At 38.7% G+C, this 26,355-nt stretch overlaps 1 protein-coding gene across 4 annotated transcripts; it reads left to right on the top strand.

Moving 5' to 3' along the window:
• The first annotated feature begins 1,033 nt into the window (after positions 1 to 1,033).
• On the top strand, positions 1,034 to 25,254 carry LOC136286950 (Y+L amino acid transporter 2-like). 4 transcript variants are annotated; one of them, XM_066179117.1, is made up of 11 exons: positions 1,036 to 1,079; positions 1,161 to 1,247; positions 8,035 to 8,552; positions 9,988 to 10,113; positions 12,703 to 12,847; positions 13,742 to 13,865; positions 14,580 to 14,683; positions 14,960 to 15,056; positions 16,101 to 16,250; positions 18,493 to 18,676; positions 19,382 to 25,254. In XM_066179117.1, the coding sequence occupies exons 3-11, from the start codon at positions 8,051 to 8,053 to the stop codon at positions 19,471 to 19,473; spliced, it is 1,524 nt and encodes a 507-aa protein (XP_066035214.1). In that variant the 5' UTR covers positions 1,036 to 1,079; positions 1,161 to 1,247; positions 8,035 to 8,050; the 3' UTR covers positions 19,474 to 25,254. The 4 variants fall into 4 exon arrangements, with proteins under 4 accessions (XP_066035232.1, XP_066035214.1, XP_066035222.1 ...); XM_066179135.1 differs by lacking the exon at positions 1,161 to 1,247 and having other exon boundaries at positions 1,034 to 1,079; XM_066179125.1 differs by lacking the exons at positions 1,036 to 1,079; positions 1,161 to 1,247 and adding an exon at positions 1,969 to 2,074.
• The last annotated feature ends 1,101 nt before the right edge of the window (positions 25,255 to 26,355 follow it).

Raw genomic sequence — 26,355 nt, 5'->3', positions numbered from 1 at the left:
GAATAAATGTTCAAGAAAAATCCTTTTCATGCCCAGTGCATTCTTTATGATTGCTCAATGTTGATTAATATGCTGTTCCTGTAAATCTGTGGCAAATATCCAGTAGTGTGTAACCATGAGAGTCAGACCAATAGAAATATGGGAGACATTAATAAAGAAAAGACTCTGTTTCATGTTCCAACGTGCAGCTTCTACAGACTTGGAACGAAGGGGTGAGGCTCGCTCAGAAGCAGGATAAATGGACAGTGTAAAGGTGGTCTGATGGCAGAGTCCCTCAGTATAACACACAGTCAGAAAACTATTTTGGTGCCCCAAATCAGAAACAGGACAAACTCGAGTTCAAATTTCAGAGTGAAAGTAATTACGCATTCTTGAAAATATGCATTCTGGGCTTTAGGCTATAGTTGGTTTACATTGCCCTGGCAGAAGAAAAAAAATTTAAGATGACAGAGGCCCTTATTAAGGAACAGGGTGCTTGGCCTTTCTGTTTGTCCAACAAGGAACAACATGCCTGCAAAACAATCCTGCTGCCAAAATGCTTCTTGCTACATTATAATGTACGTAACCACAAATTTGCAGGCAGCTGGAATTGGGCAATCTTTTCAGGCAGACTCAGAGAGCTCTCATCCTTCATAGATAAAACAGCTTGAAAGGTGTTTATTCAGAGACTTTGTCCTACACCTGCTTTGAACAGGATTTTAAAGAGCACAGCCATTTCTGTGTAAACATTAACTGTATACACCTGTCTCAGTATATCACAAAAAGCATATTTATACAAGACTTTACTTTAAAATGAAGAAATAGGAGCACTGCCATATAAAAGATTTGTGTTGTTTTTATTATTCCTTTTGGTCACTGTGGGTTACAGCATGGAATGTGCAACATTATTCTTTGCTCCTGCTTGTTTTCCAGTTGGACTGCTCAAGCGTATTGAAGGGATAGCTGTGCTTAGATTCCAATATTTTACCTTCCTGGGTGGATTAGCGGTCCAGTCTGATGCAGTGCTGTTATCTGGTGCCTCAGCTCAAGTGACAAGACTTTTCCTGCTGGATCAGCTCCTTCCAGATGCCCTTTGGCACGTGAGTACATCATTCCAAGTTAGTGCTCTTGCATTCATTAACTTTAACAGATTTTATTTTCTGGATATTTACTTGTTTCAGTAGACATTATGCTGTATACCATACTGGCTTTGCTAAAGGACATCATAGGACAACCTGTTATTTCAGAAGACTAAGTGAATACACTGGGTAAATAATTTCATTGCTTATTTTTATCTTAGATTTTTTTAAAGCTTACTGAATTAAAATTAGATCTTAACACCAGATCAGCCTGTTTTGTGTTTCATGCATCATGTCATAAATTATTATAAAAGACACAGATCTATAATTCTGAAGATAAGAAAAATAACTGAGTTGATTAATATTGAACAATGCGTAGATTAAACTTAGAAGAAAATTTGGAAAAAATAAAACAGAAAAAAACATTTGATAGTTTGAAATTAAATAATACCTATCATTTTCAGTTAGCTACAACTCTTTGCTAGTCTACCCTCTGTGAAGCACTTTCTGATTTAGCAAGTTATGCCACCAGAATAAACATCTTCGTGTCGTATGACTAAAAATTCCATTGTGGATTTCTAAATCAGCAAGAAGGAATTAGACTGCATTAGGTATTTGTGGTTTCAGTGACATATGGATGAAGGATTTCCCCCCCCGCCCCCCAACTTTGCTTTTGTTTTATTTCTATCACAACTTTCTTAGCAATAGAGACTAGCAGTTGCCTGCTTCTGCCTGCTAATGACCTCAGTTGAGGCTGTTTGGTAAAACCACATTCCAGAAGAGTCTGAGATCTTTCTTGAAAGCTCTCTCATTGATTTTAATATTCATGCTACTGTAATAAAAATAGCAGGTAAGGCAAGGCTAAACAGAGAGTGAGAGAAGAGGCTATTCATATGGGTGTTAACTTACCCATCCTGGTGAAACAGAGGTGTTTATTTAGAGCAGCCGCCTGAGAGGCACTGTTCCATTACAGCAGCCTTTCTGCTAAAGGAAGCAAGCATATCACCTACCCTTTGGTAAGCTGCTAATTTCTCTTTTTAATTCCTCCTTAGATTTGGGCTACAGTAGCTTTTCTCTCAGATCTCCTCTGGGATTTGCTTTAGGGTGGGAATGGAGTGCTGGGGGCGGAGCAAGTCACTCCTGTGGGAAAGCCAGTCTGTGACCATAGTAATGCATTTGGAAGACATGAAGCAATAATTCATGAAATATTTTTATAAACATAGAATTTGAAAACCAAAAGGAAATATGCTTGTTTCCTATTGAGTGAGAAATGTTTGCTTCAGATGAGATCAAAGTGGATTTTTTGTTGCTGTTATTCAAGTTTTTAGTGTTATAATTTCTGAGAGTATTTTATTTTATGCTGTTTCCTCATACTGCATAATCTTGTTTTGTTTGCTTTCCTCATTTGGAAATGTCCAACAGTATAATCTGCCATGAATACTCCCTTTGAGACCTGTTGATGCTCATACTCACTAGTAGTGTTTTGAAGTTTGAACTACACATTTTTGGTCATGTTAAAAACTGCTTGCTTATTTGAGTTTATGTTCCAATAGCTATTAATATAAATGTTTGGGTGTTTTAAACTTTTGGTCAATCTTCTACAGGCAGGAGAAAATTGCCCAGAATGTACTTGAGAAAATAAGAGGTTGCTCGTGACTTTTACCATGGCTTTCTACATGTATATTGATTTCTAATACACACATAATTAAAATGTGCTAGATTTGAATTTTAAATGTTATTCTTAATCTTACTAATTTTCTGACTGAAACTAGAAAATATTGGGAGTTCATCAGTTTTCTTAGCTGGTTTGACTTTGCCTAGTTCATTGGTGGCATAGCACACTTTCGTTATTGAGAAATTTTGTGGAGGTAGACAAAATTCACCAAAAGAAAAGACCATGAAACGAGGTGTAAATCTGATGTCCAGCATGTTCCAACATCTCTTGTAGGAGCTGACTTTCTAAATGCCCTCAAGATCCCAAGGGAATCTGCTGAAGTCAACAATTATTCAATAATTGATCTCTGAGACCTTATTGATTTAGTAGTTTTTCTTGAATTAAAAGATGAGAATTGCTAAATGCTCTAACAAATTGAGGCACCTCAGTCCCTCTGGAAGACTATGGAGAAGTTTGTAAGACTTCACAAGTCTGTAAGTTCCTCTGGAAGTATATAAGCACTTCCCTGACCAAGCCTTGCTGAATCATTTGGCAAAGGTGAATTACCTCGTTAAGAAGGAAGCAATCATTCATGGAATGTAGACCCCTGAAGAATGGGAAGTGCCTGAGAAAATCCTGCCCTGCCAAACCAGCCCTATAGAAATTTATGAAAGAACTGTCTTTGATTTCAGCTCTAGTTTTCAACTGCTATCAACTTGTCCCTTCTTCCTTCACTTTTTGGAATGACTTTTGACAGCGGATTAAGTAAGAAACGAGCTTTTGAGAATTACCTGTGTATGGTGCTACTGTTTTCTTTAATTTCCCAGATGTCACTCTCCAAGGTCCTTTCTGTTGCTCTTTGCACATACGGCTGGGAGGTAAACATGAAGCTGCAAAGGATTTAGGATTTGCCATTATGGCTGTCTGGGCTCTCAAGGCATTGTGCTTTCCCTGAGAGGAAAATTTCCCTCCATTTGATGCCTTGGGAAAGCTGATCTGAAACAGACACTAGACAGAACGAGAGTATAAAGTAGTTTACTGAAAGGCCTCCAGGATCCTGGGCTGGACAGGAGCCCGACCAGGGCTACACCCAGGGTGGACTAAGAATTGCAACATAATGGCTGACTGGTCGTGAGATCTTGCACTTTTGTAAGTTTTGGTCCATTTTCATTTTGGGGTTTAATTGTCCAATTACAGCTTCAGGTTGTGAAGTCTCATCCTTCTTGTTTTCTATCTTCAGTCCACTGTTGTTTATGCTTCTCTTCAGTCCACTGTTGTTTATGCTTTTGGGCCTGAAAGTTGTCCTTGGTCTTCAGTAGGAAAAGAATTTTTGTCTACCTACTCTGTGAAGAGAGCTTACCAGCACTTAATACCAGGCTCAGAACTACACCCCTAGGCAGCACAGAATCTGAAAATATGAAAGCTAAAGCTTAAGGCATCATATTTTTTGAGAGAATCCTTAAGAAAAAGGAAGAGCTGCATGAAAATAGGGTTCTGAAGTTGTGTAACAGAGCTCACTTGCTGACACAAGGCAGAAGCAAGTGTTGGCAGCTGTGTCATTCAGCCTGCTGTGGCCTCTGAAGCCACATTGGCACGTTGATTCCAGAAACCAGTCGCTCTTTCTGCTTGTCCCAGTCCGTGGGACCAAGCAAGGACCTTCCTTAGCATCAGAAAGCTTTTATGCTTTGCTCTTCAGACTTCGTGCTCAAGAGTTACTAAAATACCTTTACTGATATTTTTGCTGCCGTAAAGTTTTATCATCACAATACCCCACCATGTCAAAGCAGGATGCAAAGAACCTCCATTTTTTTAATTACTGCATAAATTAAAACTTTCTGGTCTTGGGGAGCCGCTCTGACTGCTAGAAGTTTCACCGTAAATATTTGTCATCTATTATAATACAGGATTTTACTATTGAAAATGGCCACCTCTGTAAGAAATCACCTTATTACGGCTCTGATGGTGGTCGCCAATAAGCTCTCTCAGTTAGTAGCTTTTGCTGTCTCTCACTTGGATTATGTGCACCCTCAAAATGTGACCTAAATGTCCAAATGATGGAGAAGAGATATTGAAGCATTCTTGAATATGTAAGCTTCTCAGCTTAAGCTTTTGGCACACCAGTTGGAAGCAGAAGCAACAGTGATGGTCCCAGAAAGAGGACATGGTGGCATGAGGATGAAGTGATAGTGACAACAGTAGGACAGGACTATTGACCAGGTTCAGTAGGAGAAAAATAGCAGAAGCTACAAATGAGATAAAGAGTTAGACAACAGACATATCCTCAAATAGTTTTCATCACTGCCTGGAATATAACAGCGGTAAATTCTTTATACACTTGACAAAAAATTATTCTTTTGCTATTGTACAGGGAGATCTGTACATCTGCATTTCCTATATTCCACTAATTTTCTTAGTAGCATGAATACTTTGCTGAGAACAAGCATGAGTCACAACTCAGTGAAGAATCTTGTTTATTTAAGAAAGACATAGTCCTGAATAAAGAAATCAGTAACCGCTCCAACATTGTGATGGCACTGAATGAAATCAGAGCACTGCCAAAGCTGCTGGAAATTCTACTGTTGTCTTGGTGGAGAAGCTATTTAAAATATTTTGTTCAAAAATTTCTACTTTCAGGTGATATAAATTAATTACAGTGAAGTTGCACGTCTTGGTTATGGAAACCCTTTGATTCTCAGGCCATACCTATTTGTGGACTTATTTGAGGGTCTGGGTAAAAGTTTTGTTCATGTGACATGTCTCAAAGCACGGAATTTTGAACTGCTTCTTCTAATTGTTTTATTTCATAATGGTTTCATCCGCAGTCACTTATTTATGGAAGAAAACTTCAACTTCCCTACACAGCTCCAGTTACACATTTTTAGAAATCATAAATAAACTTTGGGTAGCACAAGAGATAAGAGAAAAATATGCAAAACATTGTGTTACTTAAGAAAATAATTTAAACTTTACCTTTGTTCTCTCATGAAAGCTGCAGATTGTGAAAGTGCTGCTAGGCTTCAGTAGCATTGCCAGTTTAAATGATCAAATTCCCTTTAGCTAGCAGCCCATCTGTACCAGACATCAAAGTTTAGGTTTGATACCACATACACAAGTTACCTGTACCTACCAATTACTTGATGTATTCTTTTTTTACAGGAAAATAACTGTATCTTACTTATCAGTTAGACTTCATTTCAGGAAAAGTGATAGCCACTGGGTTTGATCACTTGCTTGCATAGCGCCACATTCACATCATCTGGGTAACAACTGCATTTTAAATTCCCTCACCCTTTGAGCTGTGTTGACTGAAATAGGTGTGCATTTCAGCTCACAGCCAGAGCTCGCATTTAAAAATCTGAAAAAAAAAATTAAAAATCCTACATCAAGCATAAGAAGCATAAGATAATATAAAACCAGCTAATTTAAAGCCAGCAATGCTGAGAAATGAGTATTAATACAGAATTATGCCTAGATTTTTAGCATGCTACTATCATTATGAGCTCTCCAAATAGCTGCCGTCATGGGAGGGGTTTCTGCCAATATTTCACGTAGCCATTGAGATCAGAAACTGAGACAGGAGGTTCTGGAAGTATTGACTTGTGTTTTGAGGTGGGGAGGGTGACTTTTTCCTCCTTTCTGCCAGACAGGAGGAAACAGGTGAGGCTTATCAGAATTTAAAGGACAGTATGAATTGTCCTTTCATTGGATGCATGAAATTTCTCCCTGCAAACCAGGATGATGTTTTTTATTCATAGAGAGATGACGTGAGAAGTAAGAGGAGTCACTTACGTGTGTGAGGAGGAGGTCAGAAAAAACCAAGGGAGACTGCAGTCATGCTTAGACACTTTTGACAAGGGTTTAATATTAACTTTGTTCCAGTATTCCCACAGTGTTCCTGTGGTTAGAGAAAGTGCCACTGGGATGAGAAAAGCATTTAATCTTTAAAGAGAGTTTGGCATCTTTTAATTTTTAATACTCAACAGGCCTCATTAGCTATTTGATCAGTTAGGAAAGTGAGTTGCATCAAAAACTGGGAAGGAACACATAGAATTATAATATATTCAGGCTTGCTAAAACAGTCATACTTTACCAAGGAAAGCAAACTTTTCAGGAAGTTTGGGGAAGGCATATTGTTTTAAACTGTCTATTGACCCACATTTTAACAACATAAATTTGTGAATCACGTGTAATGTGTAAATGTAATGTGTAAACATTTGTAATCAAATGGGTTTTGTTGTGCCAGTGTTGCATGGATGAGCTTTGTTCTACTTAGGGAACTTGGATCTAGGTTATAGGATTTTGAGGAATTTATCTTCAGAAGTGCTTTAGGGTGTGTGTGGAGGTGGGAAGGGAAGGAGAAACAAATGTCTTTTGAGACAGACTCCAAAAATTGGCCATTGGTGTAACCACCCTTATACATCAGCAGGACCCAAGAACTGAGACAGTCCCTGCAGTCCTGGGTTCCTCATCCCCAGGGACCTCAGCCCCAGAGCTGTGCCTGTGTGAACAAGGTTGACTGATCCATGGAGGTATGCAGTTAGGTCATTTTTTCAGCTCCCAGCATACTTGGCTCTTGTCCTGCGAGCACCAGAGGGAGATGTTTTTACAGGCATGTTTTGTTGGACTCTCTTAGACTGAAGAGTTCCAGGGACAGAGTGTTCCAGACTCAATCCCTGTGACTGTTAGTGGCTTCTCCTGAGAAGTCAAGTGAGGTTAATAGCTAACCAAGCCGCATTATTCACTGCAGCAGCAATCCCATCTCTAGGAGCAGTAAAACTCTTTTTTTACTCTCATATTAACATTTACCTTGTGAGATTAGAGGTTTTGATGCTCTTTTTCTGTCTTTTCTCTGGTGTTCCCCAGCAGAAAAGTTTTCAAGTGAATGTCACTTGATGAAACAAATAATAATGGGATAAGAAATAATTCTGGGATAAGAATAAATTCTAGGAAGAGGTGTTCTTCTAGAGAGCAGTCCAGCTCTATTAGAATGTGTTGCCAAGGATACAGTGTCTCCTTATTCCTTAAAATATTTTCAATAACATAACGTAGAATTACAATTCAGGACAAATAATAATAGTGAACTGAGAGTTTAAAAAAGCTTCAGAATCTATAACCAAGGACAGTGGCCTCATATTTATCCCTTGAAAAGGTATGCAACCATGAAAGTTAAGAAAATTCACTAGTGTGCTATTCCTGAACTGCCAGGTAAAATCAGGGAAAACAGTTGTTCTTTGTATCATTTATGCCTTGTATGTTAATTATCTTATCCGTGTCTCTGATGCCACATGCATTACAAAAAATGTTCTCTCCTCTTGTTTTCAGGTAATGTGATTTGAAGATGCCATCCCCTTGGCAAATATGCTGCAATAAAAAGTCCAGAACTAAGAATGCAAAAGCTGAAATGGACAATATGGCAGAGACGAGTGAAAAAATGCAGATGAAAAAAGAAATCACGTTACTGAATGGAGTTTCTTTAATTGTAGGGAACATGATTGGCTCTGGCATATTTGTATCACCCAGAGGTGTTTTAATGTACAGTGCTTCCTATGGACTCTCGCTGGTCATCTGGGCGCTCGGTGGGATTTTTTCCCTCTTTGGAGCTTTGTGTTATGTTGAACTGGGAACATCCATCATGAAATCTGGAGGCAGTTATGCCTATATCCTGGAGGCATTTGGGGCCTTTGTGGCCTTCATCAGGCTCTGGTCTTCCTTGTTAATTATTGAGCCAACAACTCAGGCAGTGATAGCAATCACATTTGCTAACTATATTGTTCAGCCATTTTTTCCCCATTGTGAGCCGCCGTACAACGCAGTCAGGTTGATTGCAGCTGCATGTGTATGTAAGTAGTGATTGCTAGAAGTTAGGAACTGTAATTCTACGTGGCCAGAGAAGGTTTTTCCAAATTTCTATTTCTTTGCATTCTCTGAAAATAATTATTGCCTATCTAAAACATGTTCTTAGGAACTAATGATCTTTTATTCGGATGTATTGTGTTTGGGGCTGGTAGTACTGGAGGGGAGAGGAGAATTACAACAATTTGGCAGGGAGAAATTGTGACTGTTGATTGAAGATACATGGATGTCTGTGGTTCACTGGCCTAGCTGGCTGATAGGACACTGTCACATGTGCAGATTCATTTATGAAAATGAAGGCAAAAAGTTCTTTGTGCATGTCCTATATAGTAATGGCATGCTAGTGCCCTTACTATATAGAATGATTTCTAAATTATTTTCATTTTGAGCATTTTTCTTCCTTTCAAAACTGAAGTATAGATTATAGATAGGTCAAGTAAACAGGAGCAAAGACCAACAAGACTTCTAGATAAGAAATAGTCCACTTTGATCCATGTTTGAGAGCACTCTAGGTCACCATGCCACATTTGTTTTGCTCTCTTCTCCAGCGCTTCATACCTGGTACCAATGCACACCATTACCTTTCCTCATCTATCTCTGTTTTGAATAATGAGATTGCAAGAGGGAGAAGTTGCCTATGATGTTGTGTGTGCAAGAGTGAGAGCAGATGGTCACATGGCTCAGCCCTTGGCTGGACCTGCTGCCAGTCAAGGGACAAACCTGACTGCAGAGAATATTGCAAAAGGAGGAAAGAAAACTGGTTGATCCCACCCTCTCTCTACAACCAACCAACCACTTTGGTATTTTTGTTAGATTCTGTCAAAACTGGGACTTAAGAGGACTCTGTAAGTAAGCGCTATGCAATCTTCAGACTCAAGGCCAAAGTGTGAATGACACAACTTCTAAGCCATAAGCAGAGACTAATAGCATGCTGGCTCGGCTCAATTCAGTATCTTGAATCAATTATCTCAATTATCTCCATTCAGTATCTCCACAGCATGCAAACTATTTTTGTGCAGGAGTTGTCCTTACTCTATACCTAAACTAGAGCTTAACTCAGCATGAAGAAATTTGTGATATACAGGATATAAAGAAATACTCTCATTTGCATCTGAACAACTTTGTTGAGTTTAGTAAAATTTAAATATTATTTTAAAGAAGAAGGAGTTAGTCCTAAAATTCAAAAGCTGATGTTTTTTGTCTTACCTACTGTCCTGAAAACAGTATTCTTCAGAAAACCATTGTGTAAATTTTAAACCAGGTATTTCATTTTAATAAACCTGAGCAGTCCCGAAGTGGTGAAATTTCATTCCATTTTACTTATTAAAAGAGGAGTACTATGTAAAAAGATGGATTTGAAATATAACTTAAGTGATGTTAAACATCCAGTGCTTCTTTCATGCATATTCTTTTTCTCTGCAGGTTCCTTAACATTTATTAATTGTGTTAATGTAAAGTGGGGTACCCGTGTACAGGATGTTTTCACATATGCAAAAGTTATGGCTCTTATCTTGGTGATATCTGTTGGCCTTTACAAAATTGGTAAAGGTAAGAATAATTCTCATTTACCTAAATTCTATGAAATGAATAATATACAAGTTTCAAAATCCATGTAGGGAGATCTTTAAGACTTACATATGAAGTGTTGTTTATTAAAAAAAAGTCTGCCGTAGGAAGATCAGATGTATTTATGGCTTGTTAAGCAATAGGGGGTTAATTATTCAGGCTAAGTCCTGTGCTGCTTGGTTTGAATAGCAAATAGCAACTGAATTAACATCACTTTACTGCTGACTAGTTTAAAGTCAACCTCAGAGTCTGATTCATGTATTACTGCCTGTCCTATAACAGGGCAGGGGAGCAGAAATTGTATTGCTTCTCACAGTTCCCACCACCACCATTCCCCCCCACCTCACCCCACCAGTACCACCCCCAGCCACAGCACCCTGCCCAGGGAGATGACCAGAGAGGGTAAATCATAGGTGGGATTTGTGGGAGGGTATGTTTATTCCTAGAAACAAAGGAGAAGACTGTAACAGTGCAGTTCTGTGAATCACTGTGGGATGGTGTTACTGTAAGGCATCACAGGGCAGATGAGTCACCTATCAGCAATAACTGGACTGAGCTGAACACACTAAAAAGCTGGAGAGTAGTTTATTCTCATGCTACCTCAGAGCTTTGCATATGGCAATAGATTTGATTTTATTAATTTGGGCCTCTGGCACAGTGAAGTCTCTTCCAGTTATAGCTCTGCTGCTTAGATTGCTAAGGTTTTTACATTTTCATTCCCTATGAAATTCTTAAATTGTATTGCCATTTTATCTTCATGCAGTTGAAATGAAGGTGGTTTCCCCTCTTCAGTTTAGGAATTATATTTTTCTCCTGCTAAATTAGCTTATAAAACCTAACAAGCATGCTTATTTTTCCATGTTTGCTGGCCTCTTCCTTTCCTTGGCTGCAGTTGCATCAGCTGTTACACTGTAAAGCTACATTAGACTTTAGGAAAGCTTTTTTGTTTAGCCATAACCTCTGCATGTCAGTTGTCACGAGTTGGTTGAAGTCTAAAGAAACCTGGACAACCAAACCCAGTCCTAAGGGCAGAGATGTGAAAATACAGAGAAGCAGCATTGCTTAAGGGTCACAGTTGCATGAAGGAGTAGTTCCCCTCGTAAAGCTGCTGCAAGTTTTGCAAAAGTGGGATTCTCTGATGTCATCTTTGTAGCAGCACTGCCCCTGCTTTCAAACAGCCTCCTTCAAAATTGCCTCCTGTTCTCCTCACTGATGTGCTGTGGGACCCAGGGGCTGCTCCCTCTGGTCCCACATACAGCCCACTCTGCATTGCTCTGTGGGTTCAGGGAGGGTTAAAGCATAGAGGAAACATGGTGAGGCACACAAAATGCTAAGAGCTTTTACTGGTAGTAAAGGTCTCATCTCTGCTTTGTTTAAGCAGAACTGACCACTTAAGTACCGGAAAGACTTGGAGGAGGAATGATTGATGTAGACTTCTGGAGGAACCTGTGACCAGGTCAATGACCCTTTTAAGCTCAGCAGCTGTTGTAATGAAAAGAAGACTTATGATGTTTTAGCCCTGCCATATTCTTTCTGATGTGCTTTTGTTAAAAGACTGTAAATATATCTGATTTTGAATATGAGCTGACTTTAGCAAAAAAAACACAACCAAAAAACCCCAACTTTCCCTGAACATTTGAGATTTTTTTTCTTTTTCTTTCTGTTTTCTTCTCCAAATTATGTGTACCTCTCATAGCTTCTCTTCCTTGGTTCAAACAATCTCCTGCGCTTCGATGACTGAATTGCTTTCATAGTATCTATAAACTTCTTGGTTGAATCTGTGCTTTCACTTTACAAAAAAGACATCACTTTCTTTCCTAATTGAGGTTTCAGCATGTTTCTCTCTTCCCTTAATACTTAGCCCACTTCCATTTTCATTACATAGTAGATTTTCCTTCTGCAAACTCAGTAAGGCCTTTCTTCCTCTTTCCAGGATGGCAGTGAAGGCTTATGCAGTTTCACTCACATTTTGCCTGTTTTGCAGCATTCTGCAGGTTGTCATCTCAACCGATGGAGCAGAATTTTGAAAGGAAAGATTTTTAATCTCATCTCTTAGTTTTGGGGAACACGCTTGTGGGTCAGAGCATCCCACTGAAAACCATGCCTAAAGGAGGTCCCCCTCTAGTGGCCACTAATTCATCTGCTGAAAATAAAAGTACAGCTATTAGGAAGAAATATGAGACAGATTCAGGAACTGAAACCGGGTTTGCCAAGCACCTCATCCTGGGTGACAGGGTATGCCCTTGGTATGGCTCCCTCCTTCGGCAGGGTCTGGAGTATTGTCAGAAGAGGACTCTGAATTCTGGTAGAATTACAAAAGCTACATCCAAATAACAATCCTGTGAAAATGTTCTGTTTTCTCCTTATGCAAGTGTAGCTCTCTGAACATTTGACTGAAACTCTCCTGTTTGTTAAGTAGAATTGTAAGCTGTGCACTTTTAGATACAGTAATCAAACCTGGATGCAGTGGGGGCTTATTTCCTTTTGGTTAGCTGACATTTCAGGTGTAGTGCCCTTCTAAGTTGCAATCCTTGAAATGTAACAGGCAATTGGCACCTGCCATTTGTACAGGGGAAACAGAAAACCTGAGAGCTCCATTCGAGGGCTCAGCAACAAACCCAGGGATGATCGCCCTGGCTCTCTACTCTGCCCTTTTCTCCTACTCTGGATGGGACACGCTCAACTATGTCACCGAGGAAATGCAGAATCCTCAGAGGTAAACAGTGTTTTTCCTTTGAATAACCAGCAGGTGATGGCAGGACAAGCCACTCTGTATTTTTTTCTGATTGGAAATTAGTCAAATTATTTTCTCTGCAAAAACCTTTTTTTTTTCAAATGAAAGGCTAAGTAGGAGAACTCTTTTTATTGATTATTGTGCTCATTTATCAGTTGTATCACACTAATGAATCATTTACCTGTATATATGTATTTTACATCTTACACTTCAGCGTACAATTTTTAAAGAATGAGAACAAACCCCTGCTGTAAGCAAGGAAAAGCAAAGGTGCATCTTGCCCTCTAAAATTCCCTGCTTCTTTTCAGTTAGGCAGAATTGTTTTTCCAAGATGTTTTTTTGCCACCAGTAGAGTAAGACTGTGTCAGATTTATGGGTTTTATGATGTGATCTTCAGCATTACTGTTAATGGGCAAAAATCATCTCCTCACTTCTGTAGGGATGTCAGCCCTGTGGGAGTTGTGTGCATGAGCCACTCAAGCTGATATAGTCCATCTTGTCTTGGGACATGCATAGGGTATGAGCCAGGAAAAAAATACCACAATCAAGAAAATACTTAAGTCTGCACTTAAATCTCATTGTTTGAGAGCTCTCTTCAATTGCTGTATATAATAGTGTATTAAGTTTACATGTATGAATGTTTTAAGGTTTTTTTAAAAAAAACTTGTGGCAGACACACAAGCAACAAACTAAGCTTTATGTGGAATTGTTTCATACATGGCTGCATGTTACTTTGTAACCCCATGATTCCAAATGATGGATTACAAGACATGATGGAGGCATCCATTCACAAATGCTTGAATCTGAGAACAATCTTCTATTTAAGTATTTCTCATTTGAATAACATGAAATAATTTTTCCATTTTCCTTTTGCAGGAACCTACCTCTTTCTATTGCAATTTCAATGCCTATTGTAGCTATTATTTACTTATTGACTAATGTAGCATACTATGTGGTATTGGACATGTCAGCTCTCCTCACAAGTGATGCGGTGGCTGTGGTAAGTTGTGGAACAGAGCCCAAACAAAAGACACTACAGGAAAATTTCAGATAGCATGCTCGGCAAGCAGCTGAAATATTGTCATGCTGAAGGCTGCTTGAAAGATTTTTTTCATGTACCAGTATATTAGAAGATGCATATCAAGAATGCATCCAATAAATACGCTCTTGAAAAATCATCTTGTATACTCTGCAAATCCCTCTCTTAACATTACATCATATGAAAGATGCTTTTGCCAGGATCTAAGAGCTGTAGAAAGTCTGGGTCGTTGGAGAACCAAGTTTTTTTTTGTTATCATTCTAATGTACAGTATGTAATGTTTAATGCTGCACGACCACAGCAATATTTTCAATGCAGAAGTGTGCACTGAAAGGTTTTTAAAACCTTATCAATATTTTATGTAGAAATAAAGTTATAATTCAAGGATTATAACAGTTGGGATTTGTCAGAATACTTTAAAGCCAATACATCATCTTCTTTTCCATCACTGAATTAATCTGGGCTTAGGGGTTTTTTAATCTTTTTTATGTATCTGCCAATTTTATTTTGATGCTGATCAGCTTTTCCACATTCTAATTTCCTAAGTCATTACTGGGTGTCAGAAAAAAGCACGGGCTGTGAAACTACATTTGGGATGATGTGTTTTCATGAGAGTTTCTCAGGATTATCCATATGCCTAATATAGTGGGCCTCTCCTTCTTTTTTCTGTTACAGACGTTTGGAAATGAAACCCTTAGTCATGCCAAGTGGATAATTCCTATAGCAGTGGCCATGTCTTGCTATAGTGGCTTAAACTCATCAATTATTGCAGCATCTCGGTATGAAATATAAGATTTATTTTAAATAATTGAAAAGGAATCATTACTCTGCATTCTTTACTACAGTTTGGTAATTTTTGCCGTGTCAAGTGATTCATTTATGATGGAGGTATTGTTACAATCAGACTTCTTCTCATGATCAGCACCATTTGATAAACTAAAGCCATTTGAGAAGAGAGCAGCACTTACAACAGAGTAATAAAAGAATTATTTCTTTACTTTGTCAGGAAGCAAAAAAGCTATTCCTATGGTTGAGTTCCCTTAGTCTTTTTTTAGGCTGTTCTATGTTGGAGCCAGGGAAGGACACCTCCCTGTCAGTCTAAGCTTGATCCACATAAAGCGCTTCACACCAGTCCCTGCTCTCCTGTTCAACGTAAGTGACACTCCAGCCTCGTGGCTGGCTGGGGAAATTGGGGTTTGGACCTGTGGTAAAACATCTCTGCTCTGCCCTGGACTTCTCACAGCCTTCTCCTGCCCTGGAGACATCTTCTGTAAATGCCCACAACTTCTAAAACTCATTGAGGGAGTGGGGGTGGTGTTATTTGGTCTGACAGAGGGTTTTTTTTCAGTGGGAAGAGAATGGCTTGATTCATGTTCATATGCTCTCCAAACAATATTAGTGAGAAATACAATAGCATTGCTGAGAAAACAGAGAATGGCTAAATATGTAATGGTATGGACAGGAGCTGTTTAAGTCTTCAGTGAGCTTTTGGAGTGTCACTGGAGGAGAATATGTCAGGAACATCTCTCCCACCCTGCCATAGGCTGATGTTCTACAACTGTAGTTATAATAGGAGTGACAAAGCTCTTAAAAATAAATTTCTACCATTGGATGCCTATAGCCCTGTTGGTTTTTTTTTCTGCTGCCACTATACAAAAGAGATCCTGTGAAACAAAATTGTGGAAACATAAGTTATAAAATTACTGGAAATTATTTTCAAAAATAATCCATGTATTTGAGCGTGCATTTTATTTGGTGTCTACCATTGCCCTGTGTTACATATCATTTATTAATAGATTATCATACCGATCCTGTTTGACATTAAATAATTTGCTAAAAGTTATGATCTCATTATGAAGACTCTTCTCCCAGGGATTCTGTTTGCACTTCTAAGATGATTTGTATTCTCTTAATATACTACCATTCACATTTTTCATGTGGAAAATGGAAGTTTTTTCTGCTCATCTGTTAAAAGAGATATTGAATTCCTGGTGGTTTAGGTCTTTCTGTCCTGGCAGTATAGCACACATGCAGGGCACAAAATTTACTCTAATGGTCTCAATTTATGAGTGGACTGGGTCCTTCTTTCAAGGACCTGATACTAAGCCCATACAAATTGGTTGGAAACAGGCCAGTTTATAATTTTATTCTGTCTTTATTTTCATATTAAAAACGTCTTTTTTTTATTATCTCTAGGGCTTAACGACTTTGCTTTATCTCCTTGTGGAAGATGTTTTTCTTCTTATTAATTACTACTGCTTCAGCTACTGGCTCTTTGTGGGTCTGTCTATTGCAGGACTAATATATTTGAGATATACTCAGCCACGTAGACCACGGCCTGTTAAAGTAAGTAAAAAAGACAGGAAGAAAGCTCTCAAAGCCAGCTAATGCATATGTTTATGTGATCTTTAATATCACAACCATAACAGTACCAGTTATGTTATAGATTTATTAGCCATATAAATTCTTTCAAAATACAAGATTGAAGGAGCAAAACCCATTAGAGTCCACAAGAACATCTGTTGTGGTAGTTTTGCTGTGAGATTGAAAAGATATATACCATTTGTTCTTCTTTCATTTGACATATGATTTTTGTTTCAAAACAAGGAATAAATAAATTTCTGGGGTTCTTAATCCATCCTGGAAGAACAGCAGACCTCAGCAGAGCTGGTGATGGAGGCTCCAGAGGAGTTAAGACTCTGATCAAACCTACATTATTTAACAAACACAGTAAAATCCCTCCAAAGCCCATAAATGTCCACAATTCTGCCCACATAAAAGTTAGCTTAAATAACCAAATATGTTTTGAATGTTCCCTCCCACTGCATAGTGGTCATAGACAGTAAAATGCAAGTTTAATGATTGACTTAGAAGAGCATTTGACTGTCAGTTAGACAAGGGTGACTGCACAGAAACAAAGTGTGCCTAAAACCTGTTTCTAGTTTTAACCCAGTGATTGTCCCGGAAGCAAGGTTGGAAACACACAGCAGGCAGAGAAAACCATGCACTGGCTCCTGTTTGTTGGCTCCATGACCTGCATTTTGGCTCTGCAGTGATGCAGTAAAAATCAAGATAATTACAAATTAACACTCCCCAAACATTTCTTCTTTGTCAATCTCTCTTCCTAAACTCCTGCATCATTTTTACCAACACATTTTCTTTCCATTTAACATCCTGAATAATTTTTTAAAAAGTTTCAAACAAAGGCATAAAATATCCTAAGCATATCCTGCTAGAAACTTTCCCAGTTTTCCACAGCAGACTGAATTTTCCTGAAGCATGTTCACACTCAATTTCCAAACTTTCCCACAAATTATGTGAAAGATAAAGATTAAATCTTGCCTTATTGGCAGTTTTGCTTCTGACTCTACTAAGGATTACAGTCAGATTATACACAATGACTGTTAAATTCCTTTCAGAATTTGCCAGCTTAGTCAACATCACAACTCCACATACACCATTTCCTTATCTGAAATGTAGCAGTTGCTTTTCATCAACTTACATTTTTAACCTTTATAAGGAAAAACAGAGTATTTATTAACAGTAAACTCTCACCAATTTCAACTGGCATTCAAATGTCAACTCGTGAACCCTTGAGAAGGCTCATTCCTAGAGACAGTTAAAAAAAAAAATCAGTGAAAAAAGAATTCATTCCATGAAACCTCCATAGAATCATAAAATGTTAAGGTTTGGAATGGACCTTAAAGATCACCTATTCCTAACAATCCCTGCCACAGGCAGGGACAATTTCCACCAGACCACATTGCTCAAGGATTTATCCAACCTAGCCTTGAACTACTGCCAGAGTTGAGGTATCCACAACCTCCCTGGGCAACTTGTCTCACCACTTTCCCACTAGAGAATTTCTTCTTAATACCTAACCTTAATTTCCCCTCTTTCTGTTTGTATCCATTACTCCTTGTCCCATCACTGCAGTTCCTGACAAAAAACCCTCTCCAGCTTCCCTGCAGGCCCCCTTAAGACACTGGAAGGTTGCTATGAGGTGTCCATGCAACATTTTCTTCTCTTGGCTGAACAGCCCCAACTTTCTCAACCTGCTGTCCTAGGGATGGTGCTCCAGTCTTCTTATCAGCTTTATGGCCCAACTTTCCTTATTTGTGATATGATATTTTTTAAGTGCCTACACAAAATGGTTGTAAATCAGTCCTACATTGGTTGTAAATTAGTTCTACAACATCAAGATGGTAATTGAAGGTCGGTCTAGTGAGCTAATTCCCCACCAAAACTACATCTAAAAATTCAGAACTGAAGTTGGAGGGAAAGCTACCCATTACTTAAAGTACTTCTTTCAAAGGTTGATTTTTTACTAATTGTAAAGGAACTGACTTTATGCAGGCCTGAAAAAAAAAAAGTCGTCAGATGCTCAGATGTGTACCAAATAAGAGGCTGTCAGCAGTGTAAACAGAAGCTAGCAAATTATGGTGACTGTAAGCAGTCAAAAGATTCAGTACATAATTTTATTATTGACATGTCTAACTTCAATCTGCAAAGCCTGAATTTTTACAGTAGAGTATTTGTTGCATTTTTTAACAATTGCTGGGTTTGGATTTTTTTTTTGTCTTCACAGCTTAGCCTCTTCTTCCCTATAGTATATTGCTTGTGTTCCCTGTTCCTGGTTATAGTGCCTCTCTACAGTGATACAGTCAATTCCCTTATTGGTGTTGGTATTGCCCTCTCAGGCATTCCTGCATATTATTTGGGAGTCTATCTGCCAGTTGAAAGACGACCTAAATGTCTACTTTGGCTCTCTGGTAAGCAACATCATGTCCCAGTCACCATGTCAAAACCTTGGTCAGAAGGAGAGAATAATTTTCCCTAAAATCCTTTTCTTTGATAATGTGGCATGTCTGAGATCATCTGCTTTATCACATGGTCCTGAAAACAAAACCATGCTTACCTGTACAAAACAGTCAAACATGTGGATGTCGTATGGTCATCTATTTGGTGGATATTTGTGGTGCTGAACTATTTCAGTATGTTGGCTCCGTAAAAGCCATATAGGATTGTGTATACTAAACCCAAACTCTTTCATACCCTGGAAGGCAGAAATACCAGAACATCTTTGCTTCATTTTCCATCCAAGGAATGGAACAATCCAAATCAGAGGAGTCCACAGATTTTCAGAAACAATGAAATAATTAATTATTGGCTTGAAGGGTAGTTGCCAGTCCTCAAATTCAGGCAGTCTTGAAAAGCAAATCTTTAATATTTTTTTATTATGTTTTGAATTCAGCTATCAATTCAATGAAAATATTGATGAAAATCTGATTAAACAAGAATTACAGTTTAATTATTGGCTTCTTTTGCCTTTAGCTATTTATAACATACGCTTAATTCTATTGATTAAGGTGTTTCAGGATTTTCCTAATATCTGTATAATATTTTCAAATCTTCAAAATCCAGATGTATGTCTAAGATATATTATAAATTTCTCTCCCACATTTTTGCCAGTACAGCTACAACAACAAAGTATGTTCAGATGCTTTTCTACTGTGCTCTGTCAGACCTGGACATGGACATGGAACCCACAGCAGCTAAGAGTAAATAGAGTTGTCTCAACATTGAGAATTGTGCCTTGACATCTCCTATCTGGAACAATTTTCATCATCTGAAGTTCTCCCCATATGTTCAGTCATACTAGAGCACTAAACACGGTGCATCAGTTTGATGTCAGTTAAGTTGTGATGGTTTTACAAAACACTCTGTTTTCCAGGATTTCTTTTAAAAATTCTGTTTGTTAATAGTCAGTTATCATGTGACATTTTGAAACGATAAAGCCCTAATGAATAAACATTTATTAGTAGATAAGTGCTAAGTATTAAAAGCAAAAGAAAACTAAAAAATATTAGATCAGATCTTCACAAGACTCAAAGTCTGAGTTTGAAAGTAGAAACAACAGCAGTCTTCTGAAAATGTAACTAAATTCTTAGCCAACGCAAAAAAATATGTAATTCTTGCTAGTACGCATTTTGAGTCTTGGTATTAGTGTTAAATTATTCTAATGCATAATTCCTGGCATACGTAGTTTACCAAAAGCAGAAAACCAAAGGGTTTGGTCATTTAAGTTCTGTGAGAAATTCTCATTTGATGATAGTCCACATGCATTACTCTTTTTTAGAAATAGTATTTTCAACAAACAAATGATACCGTTGTTCAGAAGTAGTTTTGTTTTCCAGAAGAACAGTCTGCCATGGAGAACTTCAAGGCACTGAGTCACATTCCAGCTAGTGTGTATTCAGGGAAAACACTTCACCTTCTCAGACTGTACTTTGCTTGCCTAGAAGTGTCAAAAGTGTGGTCCCATGAATCACACTGATTTTTTCCATAGTGGAACCTATTTAAGAAATTCACACGGACAAATTAAAAATCAATGTTTTTCAAAATTCCTTCAGCCCTTGCCTAGCCCCTGAAACGTCACCATTTTCTGCTGGCAATGTAACCTGCAAGTTTCCTACTGAGCATACAGAGTCTCCAAATGGGTCTTCACACCACATACGTGCCTGTTGCACAATACCCAGGGCAGACATCTGCACTGGACAAGTACACCCACTTGGGTGCTATGAAGGAAAAGGGCAGTTGAGAACTAGGGGATGGTCTCTTGAACATTAACTTTTTCAGTGTGGCACACAGGAGTGTGCAATTAGGCCTAATTCTTAATCTCCTGAAATGACTAAGAGTTTAGGAAAAGACAATAACTGTTAGGGGAAAAAAAAAAAAAAAGCCACCAGCCTTGCAACCTGGACCTTAAAATGCTTCAGCTCTAATATGGTTTGTTGATATGTGGTACCGTTTGTAATCCTTGTTGGCGAGTCATGCTTCCTTTCTGTTCTTATATTTAAATGTAACATACATTGTTTCTAATTTGAATTTCACCATTCCTCTTCAGTTAACCTTGACTAAGGGAATTTAATCTTACATAAGTCCTTGTAGCTTCCAGCATTGTGTTTTATTGATGTCTGCTCAAAAACCAATGGAACAGGCAATTCTTACTATTTCAGCCTCTCCTCATTCCCTCCCCATACTGCAAAGTCATTTAGAGGATGGTAATTTCATGCCTCTGGATGTAGTTTAGTTTGCCCAGCTCAGAACATCCCCATGTACTCTTCACACACAACACGTCTCTGTTAAAGTACCATACCACTGTGATCCTGCCCTATGATTGTACAGAAAATCTCCATTTTCTCCTCATCTCTTACAAAGCACTTTTAGTGACAGAGCTGTGGTCCCAGACTGTATCAGGGCACAGAGAGAGTACAAACCTTCCAAGCTGGCACCAAACTAAACTGCACCAAAGCTGACTGCCTTTGCCTCCACAGAGTTTAGTCATGCTTGGTACTGAGCCACGTGTCACATCAAGAGAGCACTGTGCCATCTTCTGAAGCTTTTCAATGCAGGACCAAAGTTTCTAAATTGTTTGGGACACCTGAGGTGACATCTCAGGTGGTAACAGCAGGCATTACAGGGAGTGTATTAAGAGCACGAAATAAGAGCATTTCCAAACAAAATTCTGAGCTGAGAAACTTCTTTTGTTGTCTGTTCTTTACCAAAATCTTTTTTTTTTTTTTTTTTTTTTTTTTTTGCATGAATCTGTGTATTTGGTCTGGCTGAGATGGAATTAATTTTCCCCACAGCAGCTCTCACGGTGCTGTGCTGTGCCTTGGTAGCTGGAAAGGTGTTGATAACACACCAATGTTTTGGCTATTGCTGAGCAGTGCTGGCACAGCACCAGCGCTGTCTCCCCAACATTCAACTCCCAAGCAGAAGGCTGGGAAGATCCTGGGAGGGGACACAGCTGGGATGGCTGACCCAAATTAACCTAAGGGATTTTCCATACCATATGATATCAGCTTAGCTATAAAAGTTAAGAAAAGTAGGAGGAAGGTGGGGCATTTGTTAGTTTCAAAGTTTGCCTTCTGGAGAAATCACTACCCGTGCTGAAGCTCCACTTCCCAGGATGTGGTTGGACATTGCTCACTGATGGAAAGTAAAGAATATTTTTTTTTCCCTCTTTGGGCACACACAAACTTTTGCTGTGGCTGTAGTAAACTGCTTTATCTCAATCTACAAGTTGTTTTCCATCTTATTTTCTCTTCCCTGTCCCACCGAGAAAGGGGAGTGATGGAACAGCTTTGTGGGCACTGGGCATCCAACAAAGGTCAACTCAGCACAGCCTTTTGACTTTCTGGTATGATGCACAAGCCTTCATTTTCTTTCAGGACAGAAGAAAAGTAATAGTCAGATACAAGGTTATAAATGTAAATAAAACTACTGAAATTCTCTGGACATTGGAATCTCAGAAATGTTAATGTGATTGTTGATTTTTCACTCTCTACAAATGTAAGTTATTGTCAAATATCTAAAGCAGGTCATAGATGCTGAAAGTGTTTAAACAAATAAACATTTGATTCTTGGCAAATGCTATAGTTCTTTGGCTTTAAAGCATAAAAATAATACTGTGAGATAAATTTACCCTGCTTTACATCTCACCAGCTGAGTTGCCAGGAGAGAAGTTAGACTAACTCTTCTTTGTGTTCTCTATAAATCAATTTTAAAAGCATTTCTGGAAGGAAAAATTTCTAGTTGCTCTCAGATGGGACATATAAGTAATTCAAGCACGTTCCTGCCCTAGGAGTTAATATTTATTTTTCTACATTATTCACAGATGCTCATTACACAGCAAGACAATAAACCATTTCACTTTTTCAGAAACTGTCTTGGCACCTAAGCTAAGTATCTCTTCGTTAAATATCAAAATATTAGTAGGGGGCTGTTTAAAATCTGGTTTGCCAGCTGGCTTCTCTCTGGTGGAAGAGACAGGGATGTGGACAACACTGGAAGCCTCTGGAAGAGACAAGAGACAGCCCACATGGAGAGCTGGGGAAGGACCTTCCAGGTGCAAAAGCTGGAGCAGTACAGTATGAGGGGATAATGCTAGCTCTTATTTAGGAATTAAGAAAATACAGGATTTTTGCTTTTTACCAAAAGTCACAGTTCTTTAAATAAAAAGAGAAGAGGACTGGTAGCAGATGCCATTTCTGTGTCAGCAAAGGAAACGAGAAGCTGCTGTTGATAGAGGAAACACTGTCAGCCATAGCAAGTCTGATCTCTGGGCTTTGCATGAGCCTGAAGTGGCCTGTTATATGTTCCCTGGATACAGGGTGAGGTAATGCCTTCATATGAGGATATAGAAGAGTGAAACTAGCTGAGAGTTGCACAACCGGAGACTGGGACAGGTCACAGCTCTGTTATACTGTAAGGTGAAAGGCCTTCACTACATGTGAAACTTGAAACTGAAGATACTTCCTAATATTTTTCTTGAAATTTAACTACATTGTGTAACAGAAACTTAAGAAGTGTTAGTGCACAATCTTTCAATCTGTAGTATGAGCTTTGTCAAGACCCTGTTCTGATAAGGTAGCAGGTTTTGTAAATCTTCCCATTTTTTCCTGCAGGATTGATTTTTTGACTTATGAGGAGGGGCAGCCAAGAAACTGTGTGAAGTTCCATAATTTTTCAAGCAGCTGAAAAGCTCTAAAATTTAAAAAAAAAAGAAAATAAGAAAAATAAAATGGAAACCTAAATAAGATGCTGCACAGTAAGGGGAAAATTAGCTACTTTGTCTTGTACATCAAGAGCCTTGATTATTACCACAAGAAAAAAATTATAAATATTTTTTTAGGAGCACACATTTAATGTATTGGATGTTACTGAAAAACAAAAAAGATAAGTGGGCTACTGAAATGTCTGGTTATTAGGTACCTTAAAAGATCAATATTAGAGTCAAAAGAATGGAGTGGAATTTCAGTTACATGACCGTGGGTTTGAAATATGAGTGGTCAACATTAAAGCAAATGATCAAGAGTTGATCTTCTTGGAAAGAATAAATGAGAGTGAATTTGTTCATGCTACAATTCAATAATTAAAAAAAAAAGTAGAAATGAGTAGGTGTTTAATCAGCTGTTCATCCAAAATGTTCTGTCTGTGAAGTGATAGAAATGAATACAGTTCAGCATACACAAAGAACAAAGATCAATTCAGCAATGTATTTACATAATGCTCAGAAATGTTCACTTCCCAGAGCCAAAAGCAACTGTGAGCCACACCTGCTGGAGGGAGGAGGGTAAGGAGGGCAAAAAGAGTTTACACTGGAAGAAAACCTGCTTGGTGATGTTTGAGAGCATTCTACGTACATGAAGGGACCATGGGGGGGAAAAAGGAAAAAGAGCATGCACTGGTTTAAAACTGCAATAAATCCTTCCTCTATGCAGAAGTGCAAGGAGGCATTTAGAGACAGGAGAAAGGCAAATTTCATAGTAATGGTCATAAGTTAAAGGACAAGCTGCTGAACCAGATGCTTGAGGTGCAAAACAATTTTGAAAGTATTGCAATGCACAGTGTGTGTTTGGGTCAAAATAGATCTTCATGATGATATTACCTTACTTCTGATTAGACCTTCCTCTTGCCTATATTGCGCCTATGTATGAGAAATCCTGCAAATTACATTCATCTTTCTCTTGCTATCTTAGGAGTTAGGTTCTGTCTGTCTCTGAGACTGGGTGATCATGGAAGCAGACTTTAAATTGCCAGGGGAGTTACATTTGACTCCACAAGAGGGAGAACTCCTCTGCCTGATGGTCTCAGGAAAAAAAGCCTGCTGTTTTCAGACCTTCTGCTCGGAGTAGTAGAACCAGAGCGATTTGTATATTCCTGCCCACAGCAAAAGTCCTGAGATGTACAGGCTTAACTCCAGTGTGAAGTGTCAGCTACATATTCTGAATAAAATCTATGTACAACAAGCTGCTGCAAGTCCAATGAAAATGAGGTTAAATGTCAAACATTCCTCTTTATAGGATTGCCTTGATGTCTGTAGCAGCAGACAGATTTTTTTTTCATTCTGGCTGTTTCCCAATACGTAACAGCATGAATGAAAAGGATCGAGAATTTCTACATTAAGCATAAATAATAAACGAGCTAATCATAGCTAAGAGATAATAAAATAGCTATTTTATGAAATGAAAAAAATTGTTCTGCTTGAATGTCTGAGTAGTTTTCCATCCTTATATTCCCCTTTTTTTCTTCTCTGTCTTTTTTTCAGCTAAAACTTGTGAAATATGGTCGTTTGGTAGTGAAGAAATATTTATAAAGAAACTCTTTAGAAAATACAATGTTGACATCAGTTGCCTGTTGACCTGCTGCCAATATGATGTCAGTACATAAGCAGCTATGGCCTTTGTTCTATAGCTGTTATTTTTCCATATCACTGTTAAATTCACTTCCACTTTAACTGCCTTCTAGAGCAATCCTCTAACTCTGCTCACTTAGTGGAATACCAAACCATCCTTGCCTTCCATCTGAGCTTATAATTCATCTGCTGCCAGTAATTCTCTCAATCCATGAAGGTAGTCTTAATCAGCTCCTCCTAGTAATATCTGCAAGTAAACAGTAGGCACAAAGCGGGCAAGATATCTGTGAGAGGTAGGCAGCAAAAGGTAGCAAGTGGAGAATGGTACGCAGATTTCATATTCTTTTCTTCATTTTGCTTGCTTTACTCTCAGGCAGAATACCTGTTTTAGTTGTAGTCCTTGCTACAAATCCAGATAGTAAAGAGATGGGAAAGGTACAGTGATGCTTCCCAGTTTTGTATGGCCAGGAGGTCAGGAAGGCCAAGATGCAGCTGAAGCTGAACTTAGCAAGGGATGCAAAGGGAAATAAAAGGGTTGCTGCAGGTGTTTCTGACAGAAATGAAGCTCAAAGAAAGCCTCATCCTAGAAACATTCAAGAGCAGCTTGCATGGGGCTCTGAGCAACCTGCTCCAGTTGAAGATATCCCTGTCCATGGCAGGGTGGTAGGACTCTTAAAAGGTCCTTTCCAACCCACATTATTCTATGATTCTATGAGTCTGAGTCTATGATTCTTCATCATGGCTAAAAGTGGAGCAGAGGGCGTGCTGAGCTTCTGCACTGTAATTTTTTTTGTCCTGTTGATATCCATGGCAATATATTAATAAGTTCCAGGTTAGAGAAAGGATGGAGACGGACAGCTCAGCCTCCTGTGTGACTGGGAAGATATATCAGCGCAGGCCAGGGTGGCAGAGTGCAGGCTCCTGAATACAGCACAGGCTAATGGTTCATTTCTGCTAATGTTTCAGGTCAGGGCGCTTTTGCTAAATCAGTTCCCTGGAAAGAGGACACAGTGAATCTTCTTTGACAGTGAATCTTCTTCATGGCTTCAACATCCTGGGCTCAAGCCATGATGGTTTTCAGCTGCTCTGTGGCTCTGCCACATTGCTTTGGTAGAACAAAATAGGCTGCAACACAAACATGGGCACTAGGAAATAATCAGCTGGGAATGATTCCTGCGTCAAGTAGGGCCATAATATATATTTCTCACCCCTAAGTGCACTGTAGAGCACTGTCAGAGAAATGCTGTA

Source organism: Chamaea fasciata, unplaced genomic scaffold (genome assembly GCF_029207755.1).
Source record: "Chamaea fasciata isolate MVZ Bird 193981 ecotype frontalis unplaced genomic scaffold, bChaFas1.0.hap1 SCAF_1, whole genome shotgun sequence".
In the NCBI taxonomy this organism is placed as follows: domain Eukaryota; kingdom Metazoa; phylum Chordata; class Aves; order Passeriformes; family Sylviidae; genus Chamaea; species Chamaea fasciata.
This window is presented reverse-complemented; position numbering and strand designations above follow the sequence as displayed.

Coding starts and splice junctions, on each gene's coding strand:
- LOC136286950 (XM_066179135.1), top strand. CDS start 8,051: ATGCCATCCCCTTGGCAAATATGCTGCAATAAAAAGTCCAGAACTAAG. Junction 10,114..12,702: donor CCTTTACAAAATTGGTAAAG/GTAAGAATAATT, acceptor CCATTTGTACAG/GGGAAACAGAAAACCTGAGA. Junction 12,848..13,741: donor GAAATGCAGAATCCTCAGAG/GTAAACAGTGTT, acceptor TTCCTTTTGCAG/GAACCTACCTCTTTCTATTG.